At 42.0% G+C, this 13,834-nt stretch overlaps 1 protein-coding gene across 11 annotated transcripts in view; it reads left to right on the top strand.

The window, feature by feature from the left end:
• Nucleotides 1-13,834, top strand: part of srpk2 (SRSF protein kinase 2) — a 51,356-nt gene that overhangs the window by 31,962 nt on the left and 5,560 nt on the right. For 8 of the 11 annotated variants that reach the window (XM_078791702.1, XM_078791700.1, XM_078791701.1 and 5 more), the window contains 9 exons: nucleotides 5,619-5,770; nucleotides 5,981-6,089; nucleotides 9,128-9,215; nucleotides 9,305-9,392; nucleotides 9,470-9,742; nucleotides 11,371-11,411; nucleotides 11,541-11,943; nucleotides 12,592-13,365; nucleotides 13,481-13,581. In XM_078791702.1, coding sequence (XP_078647828.1) covers nucleotides 5,619-5,770; nucleotides 5,981-6,089; nucleotides 9,128-9,215; nucleotides 9,305-9,392; nucleotides 9,470-9,742; nucleotides 11,371-11,411; nucleotides 11,541-11,943; nucleotides 12,592-13,365; nucleotides 13,481-13,581 — 2,029 coding nt within the window. The remainder of the gene's footprint in view (nucleotides 1-5,618; nucleotides 5,771-5,980; nucleotides 6,090-9,127; nucleotides 9,216-9,304; nucleotides 9,393-9,469; nucleotides 9,743-11,370; nucleotides 11,412-11,540; nucleotides 11,944-12,591; nucleotides 13,366-13,480; nucleotides 13,582-13,834) is intronic. The other 3 variants (XM_078791703.1, XM_058074964.2, XM_058074959.2) reach the window with 1 other exon arrangement.

The following is a 13,834-nucleotide window of genomic DNA, read 5'->3' as shown; positions in this document are numbered from 1 at the left end:
TTTCAATCAATTTGTGCAAACATAAATTTGAATTTCAAGTCAAATCAATTTACCAGTTTAATAAGAGCGCCACCATGTGGTGTATTTGTCAGAAGACTCATAGCACAGGCAACATAGTAGCAGTGCGTGCTTTAACAAACGCTTTTTGAGAGTAAAAGCCAAACAATCAAAGGTGGAGGACATTTGCGTCAAGGTGAAAGTGTATTCTCACACGAGTGGACGTGCATGTTCTGTATTTGCTTGTTTGGAGGGTAAATCTTGCCGCTGTTTTGCCGCCACACTGTTGACATTTGCAGCCCTGCCGTGCCAAGTCAGCAGTTTGCAGCCGCCGCCAAAGTGCTCCCAGGCAAACAAACAGGGTGCTGTGTAGTGGGATGATTGAGCAAAGAAGCCTTTGTGTCCATGTCATACCCCCCCCTTTTTTTTTTTACATTTGTCAAATATACTCACGGCGACCTCTGCATTGATGGAGCCCAGGCCAGCTTTTACTTGAGCTTTTTCTCCGCCAGGTTATTCAAATCTAGCTCTGTGTCAATAGATGCCTCCATAGGGTGTGTCTGGAGTTTGGTCATTATTAGTTCATTGTGTCTTGGATGGAGTCTAAAGACAAATGTGTCCTCATTCATCACACCTTCAGGACGCAGTCACAGTGTGACCTTGTAGATACATGCCGTCATCTCGTTCCGACATCATAAAAACTATTTCTCCTTGAGTTGTTTTGTGTTTGAGGATTGCCGGGTAAATATTTGGACGTCTGGAGGACTCCATGATGATTGGTTATACTGGTGATTTTCTGGCAAACGTTATCAATCATGGGCTGCACGGGGGACTAGTGGTTAGCGTGCAGACCCGAGGAGACCCGAGTTCATGTATGTTCTCCACGTGCATGTGTGGGTTTTCTCCGGCTACTCCGGTTTCCTCCCACATTCCAAAAAAACATGCTAGGTTAATTAGCGACTCCAAATTGTCCATAGGTATGAATGTGCGTGTGAATGGTTGTTTGTCTATATGTGCCCTGTGATTGGCTGGCCACCAGTCCAGGGTGTACCCCGCCTCTCGCCCAAAGACAGCTGGGATAGGCAACCCTAGTGAGGATAAGCGGTAGAAATTGAATGAATGAAGTTATCAATCATTTTGATATCAAGTCCACATGGATCCCAAGACTTGAGAAATTAGACTAGGCAGCAAGCCAATTCTTGTCATATTATATAATACTCTTAACTTTTTATTCTGATTCTAAACAACTTTTTCTGAATATTTTGACCTATTTTATACTATTTTATACCCGTGCCCTCGGTACTTGTCCTTTAGGGAATCTCCACCGCCATCCTAACTTTAGTTCAATTTGAAAGTGAACAGGGTGCGTTCCATTTATCACTTTGACTCCTCCCACATCCACTTTTCCATAGTACCTGCAAGTGGTCTGCGTGTGACGTGGGCAGTGATGTCATAGACGAGCCTTAACTCGAGCCTCAACTCAAACTGCCATTGGAACGTAGCCTAAAAGTCTGCTTGTGTGTCTTACCGAACATTACAGTAACATTACTGACACCTAGTGGCCAATGTGGAATAGCACATATCACCACAACAACTTTGAATGTGTCTTCCGAATGCCTTATATTTGTATTTTACTTCATTTAGCCATTTTAGCCGTCTGTTTAGTAATAACAAGCTGTATTAAACCACAAAACAATATGATTTATTCATTAATATGTTTTTAAAAAGCCATGATAAGAGTGAAGAATATCTCAATGTTACGAATAATGTGCTTGAAAAGTAGCGCAATTACAGTAACATCACTTTTTGCTGCTTTTTCTGCTGACACGTCCACTTTCTGCCACCTGCATAAAAAGCGACCCGCTGGTTGAAGTCCCGCCTTCTAGAGCTGTCAGTGGTTGGCTTTCCAGAGGCGGTTGATGCATTGGAAGCATTTATTGCTATTTGTCATCATTATATACATAACAACGTATTATTTGCCGTGAATAATGAAGTGGATTGTGTATAAAGAGCAAGGGAAGATTGCCAATGTCTTCTGACCTGCAGTTTGATGCTTTTGTAGACGACACATCTCGTAATGCTTGAAATGCAACTAAGCTACATCAGGAGCTTGCTTGTTCTCGTCACCCGATGCTAACTACAGACCACGCCATTATAGGTGAAGCCCTCGCTAAAGGTTTTGCAGTGAACTTTGGGTTTTTGGAGCTCAATCGCCCACTGGTGGATGAATCAACACAAGACAAGACGGTGTCCTTGAAGGAACGGTCACTTTGCACACGCTCCCATTGAAGAGCAAATTGGTTCTCCTAATGTGAAAATGAGTCCCCATTAGGGTGAGGGAAGTATTTAGAGCTCCTTCAAGCAGCCAGGCTCAGGAGGTGAGCTCATCACAGATGATTGGCGTCACCATGGAGAATGTCTTCAGCAGAGATGCATGCTTTGTTGTTGTCTTGCACGGAATAAGAAACATCAGAGAGGACATGCTTCTGCTTTGCCTCCTACACAAACGACGGCTCCTTCCTGCTGCTTGTTGTGGTTTGTTTTTGTCCACCTCCATCTTTTTTTGAAGGGAACATTGACTCTTTGTTTTGTTTTTTTATTTCTCATGCTACTACTTTTTTTCCGTGTCTCTGCACATTCATATCTCTTCTATTCTTTTTTGTCATTGTATAATAATATAAATAATAATATAAAAAATATAAACATAATCAAATTAAAAATAATATTCTAAGCAGCAGTAATAGTCCACATATAAATGATACGTATAATATAAATAATAATACAAACATATATTCAATTTACACTGTAATAGAATACTAAAATTATGGCGCATATAATATTATAATATTTTACATTATAAAATTACATTATAATATTAAGCTACATCAGGAGCTTGCTTGTTCTCGTCACCCGATGCTAACTACAGACCACGCCATTATAGGTGATATAGGTGATAATATATAATATTATAATATTTTACATTCTAATATTATAATGTAAAAATAATAATACAAAAATAATACAAAAGTCAGTACTATTGATTATAAGAAAGTCATCATATGACTCATTAAATAAGTTATTATATATAATGTAATATAATATAATATATAACTGTGTTGTATTTATCTAAAGAAAAAAATTATGATTTTTAATATACATTTGTACATATTTAATTTATAAATAATATATCAGAATATAAAATAATATATCATCAATAATAATAAATCATAATATTTAAATGTATAAATCTTTTTTAAATTGTTTTTAAATTTTTTTTATCTTTTTTATCTAATTTGTAAAATATTTTTATTAAACTGCTGTTTTTTTCTTTGCATCTTTGATCCCGCTCATCTTTCAGCCTCACAGCGTCTTTTCGTTCCTCATGTTGGAGCTGCTGGGCTCTCGTCCAGGAAGTTATGAGCGTAGGGGGGCGGAGTTAAGGCTCGAAACCCTTAGACATGATGTATGACAGCGTTGGGTACGTGACCGCTTTGGTAAAAGACGCAGCGGCAACATCCCTGAGCAAGGACGCGGCCATCAACGTGTGCGTTGTAAAATCTCTGCAATGAAACCTCAATGCCAAATTATCTTCTGCCCTTCGCCGCTGCTCTGGAAGAACGTCCGTTGTGTAGCATCACTTTAACGCTTTGTGTCCCGGATTCCCCCAGATTACTTCCCCTCACCCCTTCTTTTGCTGCTGTTGCCACGGCAACGCAGCGAGTGGCTCCATCATGTGTCTGTGCTTGTGACGGTGGTTAAAAAGCAGCTCTCAGGCGCTGGCTTTGTGTTGATGTGTTGTGTCTCAATGCCAGATTGTTGCGTGGTACAGTAGAGTACAGCTATGCATCTATACTCCAGGTCCTCTTCTTCTGCCATTTTGTGTGTCTGTAGCTTTAATGCTAATGACCTATTTGTCTGCGCCTGTCCAAAAAAATTAGTTCCAAAAACCGAGACAGTGTACAAAAACACTTTGGTGAACATTTTTGACTCAAAATTGAATCGTGTTCCTTGCTACTTTGCACTTTTGTGTGAACATTTTGTCTTTTCTCATGTTGTTGGTTAATAGGAGTGTAAAAGTGACTATGTGGGTGCTATGTCATGTCTAGAGGGCTCTACTAATGTTTAAAAAGTGTATTTAGAAGGTTGTTAACAAGTCTATACTATAACATGAGAATTTTCCACTTGTCAATGAGGAATCCTACTCATATTACCTTATATCAGGGGCCTCAAACACACGGCCCGCGGACCAATTGTGGCCTGCAGGACCCTAGTTTGAGGCCCCCGCCTTGATATGAAAGTTTAACGTTAGTGCGCCCCGCGCAAGTTTGATATGGATGCTGTATGGTATCATGTACCCAGAAATAATTATTACATTTGATTAATGTTCATGTTAAAGGTTAAATAACTGTTAATAGTTATCCTCCCTATCCGTGTGGAAGTGGTACGTTTTTGGCTATTTAAGTTTAAAGGAAATAACTTGAAGGCTACCGTTTAGGTCGCTAGCTCTCTAGTTTGCGAGTTAGCATGTGTCTCAAGACCCTGTAGTTGCGCAATATGTTGTAAATAAAAAGATTATAAATGTGACTATAGTCGTGTTTTGTCATGTCTACAGGGCTCTAATAAGGCTTTGTTCATTTTAATCTGAAAAAAATAATTTGTCTACCCACCAACTATATGTGGTTTCTTCAGTTTTTATTATTTGCCATTTTATTATTATTATTATTATATTTATGTATTTATTACTGATTGATTTTCTTTATTCTTGATTTGTTTATTTATTTTTCATCTTATTTTGGGTAGAAAAATAAAAAGTAAGATATTTGAGAACAGTGGAATGTTTTATCAGAGCTTTTATTGTAGAAAATCGGAACCAAAGCAAAGTTTATTCATTTTTCTGTTTTTAATAAATGCGTTTTTTTGTTTATTTTTTTGGAAAACCTGATCCAGCCTCGCCCAGACCCTAGCTCCAGTGGGCCCCAGGTAAATTGAATTTGAGACCCCTGCCTTATATCATATTCAATGTACGAACATTATGGAGTGGGACAGGCGGTAAGACTAGCATAGTTATGTGAGCTAACGTGCAAACATTTCAACAGCAGCCTCCACGGGTTTGAGTTTAAGACGTGTAGCAAAGCCCAGCTGTCGTGGAGCTACCACAGTCCCCCTGCCTCTTACGGTGTTTGATGTGCCCCACCGCTGCAGTATATTACACCACAGTCTCCATTCATTGCTGCCCATAGTCTCCTCTTGGATCATGTGTTGGACCCTCATGTTCTTTCATTGTTGTTAACGTGGTTTGGTGTGGAAAACAGCCTTTACCTGAGGATTTTAATCGCCAGTGTGTTTTCCGTGCATGACGCGTTTGACGATTTCAAACCGTGGACTCGTGACATCACTTCCTGTCGTTTTATTTTGATTTTGGATTAAAACAAAGCGCTGTCCTGGACAAAAAGGGGGGCAGTCTCTGTTGAGCGCAAGCGTGTCGCTTGACAGATTTCATGCGAAAATGTCACATTTTATAATTTTAGCATGAATCACACTCGCCGTGCGCACTTAGCTGTGAGTCACAGCGAGAAAGAGAAATGTGAAGAAAAATGTTTTTAATTGTCCTTCTTGTCCAGGCCTGAGACGCAGCAGAAAGCCTCGGTGAGTGTCCCTCCTCCCCCGCCGCCCCCTCCGCCTCCCCCTGAGCCGGCGGGGCCCCCGGAGCCAGAGGAGGAGATCCTGGGCTCCGATGATGAGGAGCAGGAGGACCCATCAGATTACTGCAAAGGTTAGACAACAACTCGCGTCACCATGAATGCATCTGAATAACTCCTCTGTTCCATTAACTGCCCATTACAACAACTCCTATTACATCATTGGTTCTGCTGCTGCCGCTGTGCTAATAATAGACTGGCGTGTCTTGGTGCAAAACAGTCGCATTGTGTAGAATATTGACTTTAGTGTAACACATTTCATGTTGCTTTTTTGTGTCTCTCAGGAGGCTACCATCCGGTCAAGATCGGGGATTTGTTCAACGGGAGGTACCATGTGATCAGGAAGTTGGGGTGGGGTCATTTCTCCACCGTATGGCTGTGCTGGGACATACAGTGAGTCTCACAGACACATATAGACGTATATACAATTCCATGTATATGTATTATTGTCACTATAGCTCTATAATAATGTTTTTGTTAAAGTCTGAGTCTGTCGAGTGTAACATGAACCCAGTGTCACCTTTCTCACGTACACGCACACGCATGTACCCAGGCCACTGGTGTTAATTACACTAATGTAAGTCTATTGAGTCGGTGTTGGGTTACGTGATGCCCGCCAAGTAATCACTCTTTGTTGTCAACAAGGAACAAACCTCACTTAGTTGCGTTGTGCTTCCATTAACGCCTTCACACGTGCACAACAACTCTTATTAAAAGGCCACTTGGAAAATAGAAATGAATCAGTTCCAGGTGGCCATCCTAGGTGGCCTCTATTAATGGTACAGGTATGAAGTTGCTTTTGGAGAATATCAGCAAATGCAGCCAAACCAGTATACCAGTATGTAGCTGGAAAAAAATCACACAAAACCAAATGGTTATCAGCAAATTCAGCCAAAAAGTATCAGCAAACATAGCCACAACAATGTTAACAAACTTAGCCAATAGAGTATCAGCAAACATAGCCAAAAGACTCAAATATAGCCCAAAAAGTATCAGCAAATATCATATAGTATCATATATAGCCAAAAATCAGTAAATGTGGGGAGAACAATAACAGCAAATGTAACAAAAGAGTATCAACAAATGTGGCCAGAAGAATATCGGCAAATGTAGTCAAAAGAGTATCAGCAAACACAGTTAGAAGAATATGAAAATTGCCAAAAGGCGAGCACATCTAGCCAAAAGAATATCAGCAAATGTAGCCTAAAGAGTATGCAAATGTAAATGTAACTGTAAAAAGCAAATGTAGCTGGAAATATAAGCACATCTAGCCAAATGAGTATCAGCAAATTAAGCCAAATGAGTATCAGCAAACATAGCCAAAAGACTCAAATATAGCCCAAAAAGTATCAGCAAATATCATATATAGCCAAAAATCAGTAAATGTGGGGAGAACAATAACAGCAAATGTAACAAAATAGTATCAGCAAATGTGCTGGAATTTCAGCAAATGTAGCCAGAAAAAGTATCTGCAAACATAGCTAGAACAATATCAGCAAATATAACCAAAAGAGTATCAGCAAACACAGTTAGAAGAATATGAGAAATTGCCAAAAGGCGAGCACATGTAGCCTAAAGAGTATCAGCAAATGTAACTGAAAATATAAGCACATCTAGCCAAAAAAATATCAGCAAATGTAGCTGGAAATATAAGCACACATAGCCAAATGAGTATCAGCAAATTAAGCCAAAAAGTATCAGCAAACATAGCCGCAACAACGTTAACAAACTTAGCCAATAGAGTATCAGCAAACATAGCCAAAAGACTCAAATATAGCCCAAAAAGTATCAGCAAATATCATATTTTATATATAGCCACAAATCAATAAATGTGGGGAGAACAATAACAGCAAATAGCATCAGCAAATATGCTGGAATTTCAGCAAATGTAGCCAAAAAAAGTATCTGCAAACATAGCTACAACAATATCAGCAAATACAACCAAAAGAGTATCAACAAACGTGGCCAGAAGAATATCAGCAAATGTAGCCAAAAGAGTGTCAGCAAATGTAGCTGGAAAAAAAGCACACTTAGCCAAATGAGTATGAGCAAATTCAGCCAAAAAGTATCAGCAAACATAGCCAAAAGACTCAAATATAACCCAAAAAGTATCAGCAAATATCATATATAGCCAAAAATCAGTAAATGTGGGGAGAACAATAACAGCAAATGTAACAAAATAGTATCAGCAAATATGCTGGAATTTCAGCAAATGTAGCCAAAAAAATATCAGCAAACATAGCTAGAACAATATCAGCAAATATAACCAAAAGAGTATCAACAAACGTGGCCAGAAGAATATCAGCAAAAGTAGCCAAATGAGTATCAGTAAATGTAACTGAAAAAAAGCACACACAGCTAAATGAGTATCAGCAAATATAGCCCAAAAAGTATCAGCAAATATCATATATAGCCAAAAATCAGTAAATGTGGGGAGAACAATAACATCAAAAGTAACAAAAATAGTATCAGCAAATATGCTGGAATTTTAGCAAATGTAGCCAGAAAAAGTATCTGCAAACATAGCTAGAACAATATCAGCAAATATAAAATATATATATATATATATACATATAGTATCAACAAACATGGCCAGAAGAATACTGATACCGAGTATCAGTAAATATAGCCAAAAGTCATCAGCAAACATAACCAAAAGACCAGCAGATGTAGCCAAAACAGTATCAGCAAATGCAGCCAGATTATCAGCAAAAGTAGCCAAAAGAGTATCGGCAAACGTAGATAGAGGAATATCAGCAAATGTAGTCAAAAGAGTATCAGTAAACATAGCGAGAAGAATATCATCAAACGTAGCCAACATGCATCAGCAACATAAAGGAAAGCAAAAGTATCCATACGAGTATTAGTCAGCATAGCTATAACAATATCAGAGCTCTTGTATCGGAATTGTATCAGTATTGGCAGATATCAGATTCCAGTATCGTAATTGGATCGGAACTGAAAAACTGCATCCTCCTGTTGAAATAAATGACCTCGTCTGTACCGTTGCTTTCTGGTTCTCTGATGACCACAGTTTGACTCTGGAACAGATGAAATCCCCTTGGTATTTTGTGTGTCCATAGATTTAATGCTAATGAGCTGTTTGTCCGCGCCTGTTCAAAAAAAATTGTTGCAAAAACCGAGACAATGTACAAAAACACAAAAACACTTTGGTGAACATTTTTGACTATTAATTTACTATTCATTTACTCCTTCTCACACTCGCACGTCCAACAAAATCAAGCAAAATACCCCAAGAATTCGTAATACGTCTGCATGGAGGACTGATGATGAGCTGATGCATCATTATTGCCGTGTTTGCCTCATTCAGTGTCAGCGTGGGAGAGCCATGAAGGCCTTTTATGATAAGCACTGTTGTTTTTAAGCACTCTAATGACTGTGTGTGTGTGTGTGTGTGTGTGTTGTCACAGAGTGAAGAACTTTGTGGCCATGAAGGTTGTGAAGAGCGCCCAGCATTACACAGAGACGGCCTTGGATGAGATCAAACTGTTGCGATGTGTAAGCATCACATCTTCACATCCACGCCGCGTTCCACATGTTCACATGTGTTTCCTGTCCTCCAATCTTGTGGTCCTCTTGTGGCTCAGGTCAGAGAGAGCGACCCCGTAGACCCCAACAAGGACATGGTGGTCCAGCTTATAGATGATTTCAAGATCTCTGGACTCAACGGCATTCGTATCCTTGCGTGTACGTGTGTGTGCAAGTGTGTGAGACATAGTCCACGCGTGTGTGTGTCCTTTACTCTTCATTAGATGTGTGCATGGTGTTTGAGGTCCTGGGGCACCACCTGCTCAAGTGGATCATTAAGTCCAACTACCAGGGCCTGCCGCTGCCGTGTGTCAAGAGCATCATCAGACAGGTCCTGCAGGGCCTGGATTACCTGCACACCAAATGTAAAATCATCCATACGGACATCAAGCCAGAGAACATCCTGATGTGCGTGGACGACACCTTCGTGAGACGCATGGCCATGGAGGCCGCCGAGTGGCAGAAAGCTGGAGCTCCTCCCCCTTCCGGCTCGGCAGGTAAGGTTGAAACGTTGAAACATCTGTGATCAAGTACCGTAACTTTGGGTTTAGAGCCAATCAGGAAAAAACATGATTGTTGTCATTGTTTGCTCCCTGGCTCCCCCTACAGTTGGGAAGCGTCACAGACATTCCCAGTCAATCCTATTTTCTACCAGATGAATGTTGCATCAATACATTTAGTATTTAGCATCTACTTGACATGGAAACCAATCAATAGTAGCATTAATTCATGAATGAAACCACAAATTTATTATATTGTAATGTTACACAGCAGGCGGCACGGCGGACAAGTGGTTAGCGTGCAGACCTCACAGCGAGGAGACCAGGGTTCAATTCCACCCTCGGCCATCTCTGTGTGGAGTTTGCATGTTCTCCCCGTGCATGCGTGGGTTTTCTCCGGGTTCTCCGGTTTCCTCCCACATTCCAAAAACATGCTAGGTTAATTGGCCACTCCAAATTGTCCATAGGTATGAATGTGAGTGTGAATGGTTGTTTGGCTATATGTGCCCTGTGATTGACTGGCCATCAGTCCAGGGTGTACCCAAGACAGCTGGGATAGGCTCCAGCACCCCCATGACCCTCGTGAGGATAAGCGGTAGAAAATGAATGAATGAATGAATAATGTAGCCATTTTTATGCAAAAACATTCTTCATATAGGCCACAAATACAAGTTTTTGTCCAAATTTTGGTCTAATGATAGGTCTTGTTCATCCAGGAAACGGCAATGATTTATTAATGAATAAGGTGGCCAGAAATATTTCAGTATTGAACAAAGCAAAACTTGTTCTCAATCAGAAATCACTCCACACTCTTTATTGCTCTCTGGTTCTACCATATCTTACTTATTGTGTGGAAATATGGGCTAATAACTATAAAAGCAATCTTCACTCGCTAAATGTACTGCAAAAAATTATTATAGTTATGCTAGCCATAGCATTTCAGTATGTGGAATCAAACTATGGAATGGATTGAGTAAGGAAATCAAACAATGCACAACGATGAGCCAATTCAAGAAACAATACAAGCAGTTGATGTTTGCTAAATACAAGGATGAAGAGTCTTGAACCAGTCATGATGTGCTATATATATCACTATATTGACACTTACTATGGTACCCATTATGGCATTGGATGCTCATATCACCGAGTACTACTATGTTACACAGCATGAAATGTTTTTAAAATATTAATTATTTAGTATTTGTATTTTTTTACTAGTGGTGCATGAAATGACCCAACAAATGACACAGTCACGGCATTAAATTACCAAAAAATCACGGTATATTTTTTCATATTTGTATTTATTTTTATCGGGCATTAAATTATCCCAAAAATAATACAACACAGTCACAGCATTACGTGACATAACAATTTGAGACTTTTTATTTAATGTATATATTTTGTGGTTTATTATGGGGTTTAAAATTGAGCTAAATTGTTTTTAAATGAAAGCTGTGTTAATAAAATATTTGTATTGTGATTATTATTTATGGATGGATTGTATCTTGTTATGACTCTTATAAGTAATGGGTGTGTGAAGGAGCCCCCCCCCCAATTTGGTGTGAGAAAAAGACTGTCCTGTCTGGTGACTCACACGTGTTGTTTCTCTTGTGTGTGTGTGTCAGTTAGCACAGCCCCCCAACTCAAACCGGTGAGTACGACTGATGTGAGTATGACACACGGACACACTCACATTTAAATGGCCTCAGCAGTCATATTTTATCATGATGGTGTAATATTCTTTGTTATTCATACTTCCTGTTTGCTTTCGACGCCCCCCCTCTCTAATTCCCAGGCGGGAAAGTTGTCCAAGAACAAGAAAAAGAAGCTGAAGAAGAAGCAGAAGCGTCAGGCTGAGTTGCTGGAGAAGAGGATGCTGGAGATAGAAGCTCTGGAGAGGGAAGCCGAGAAGGAGAAAGAAGAGGAGGAGGAGGAGGAGCGAGCTGAAGAAGAAGAAGAAGAAGAAGCGGAAGAGGAGCGTGAAGAAGAAGAAGAAGAAGCCACAGAAGACGATGTCCAACAGCAGGAGGAGCAGCAGCATGAAGGGGGGCCTTCAACGCCACCTTCAACAACAACACCACCGCCGGGCCCCCGCATGGCCCCCGGGGAGAGCGATGAGGAGAACGAGGAGGATGAGGACGGGGAAGACGAGGAGGAGGAAGTTGGAGAGCGGCCCATCCGGTTGACCAATCATACATGTGAGTAGAAAGCACTGGAACAAACAAGAAGTTGGTGCTCCTCACTGTCAGACGTGGACAGGGGGCGGGACCTAGAAAGAGAGACTTCCTGTCTGTCGGTGGCATGTTCTTAGTTAGTCGGCAGGGTTACGCAAAAACTTGACTCGCCAATTCGGTTCACAAATTAATTCTTTCATTTTCTACTGCTTTTTCCTCACGAGGGTCGCTGGGGTGCTGGAGCCTATCCCAGCTGTCTTGGGGCGAGAGGTGGGGTACACCCTGGACTGGTGGCCAGCCAATCACAGGGCACATATAGACAAACAACCATTCACGCTCACATTCATACCTATGGACAATTTGGAGTCACCAATTAACCTAGCATGTTTTTGGAATGTGGGAGGAAACCGGAGTACCCGGAGAAAACCCACGCATGCACGGGGAGAACATGCAAACTGTGAGGTCTGAGCGCTAACCACTCGACCGCCGTGCCGCCCCGGTTCGAAAATTCTCAGTTCAAAATCTGTGAAAACGTCGAATGTTTTTTTTTAGTGCAAAAAGCGTCTGGCTGTGAATGAACAGGAAATGGATGGGCTCCAAAACGCTTTGCCCACGCTCTTGTCTTCTCAGGCTCCAACCTTTCCGTTTGGCACCTTTCTCTCTGCTTTTTAGGCGCGGCGTCCACCGAGGAGCCCAGCCAGGTACCCGCCGTCGCTGAAGATGACCGTGATGAAGACGCAGAGGACGAGGAGCCCACGCCCGTGGCTGAAAAGGACGCCCCCATCCCTCCGGTTTCAGTGGAAGGTAATGGCGATTCAACACAAGCAGAGGAGGAGGTGGAGGAAGAGGAGGCGGAGGAAGAGCCCGAGGAGGAGGAGAATCCAGAGAGAGTAAACACAGAGCAGGGAGAGACTGAGCTTGAGGAGAAGGCGCCAGAAGAAGAGGTGGAGGACGAAGAGTCCAAGGAGGACGATGAGGACGACGACACCACCGCTGACCTCCTCACAGACACCAGTTCCCCCATCAAGTCCCTCCCCAGTAAAAGCAGCCTGGCCAAAACCAACGGCCACATTCTACTTGGCTCCGAGGGCCTCATATCCAACCCCTCCGTGCCCCCGCCCCCTTCGCCCACCCCAGAGCCCCTCCTCTGCCCCTTGGTGGAGTCCGAGCTCAGCTACACCGACCGGGACCTCTCGCTCAGCTCCGGCTACGAGATGTACAACGGCGAGGCGGTCGAGGCGAGCGAGGCGGGCCTGACCAACGGTTCCAGCGAGCGCCATCGCGCCGCAGCCGTGCCGCTCTTTCCGGATTTGCCGCTGGACCCAGAGCCGGGGAACCCTGTGTGCGTGGAGACGGCCGACATCGGAGCGGGGCAGTCGCCGGACAGCCCCGTGGCCGACCGCAGCCGCACCGTGTCATCCTCCAGCACGGGAGAAACGCCCAAAGGTAATCAACTAATTGACACTTTTCAATAAAGTTGCAATAAAAGGAGCAATAATATTATTATTATGAAAGTATACATAGATAGATGTATATACATACACTATATATGCATTTCCAGTTCGGGCCAGAGCTGCAGATCTGCTCATTAACCCACTCGACCCCCGCAATGCCGAATCCATTCGAGTGAAAATAGCTGACCTTGGAAATGCCTGCTGGGTGGTGAGACTTTTTCATTTGTTTTGCTTTGGTTTTCATTTGTGTTATTCTGCTTTATTTTATATTGTTTCATGTGGGCGGGTTTTCTCCGGGTACTCCGGTTTCCTCCCACATTCCAAAAACATGCTAGGTTAATTGGCCACTCCAAATTGTCCATAGGTATGAATGTGAGTGTGAATGGTTGTTTGTCTATATGTGCCCTGTGATTGGCTGCTGTCCAGGGTGCCGCTACTTGAAAAAGGAAACATCTGCAAGT

Source organism: Doryrhamphus excisus, linkage group LG1, assembly GCF_037039965.1.
Source record: "Doryrhamphus excisus strain RoL-2023G ecotype Guam linkage group LG1, RoL_Dexc_Guam_v1.1, whole genome shotgun sequence".
Classification (NCBI taxonomy): Eukaryota; Metazoa; Chordata; class Actinopteri; order Syngnathiformes; family Syngnathidae; genus Doryrhamphus; species Doryrhamphus excisus.
Note: the sequence above shows the minus strand (reverse complement) of the source record. Positions and strands in the feature narration are given on the sequence as shown.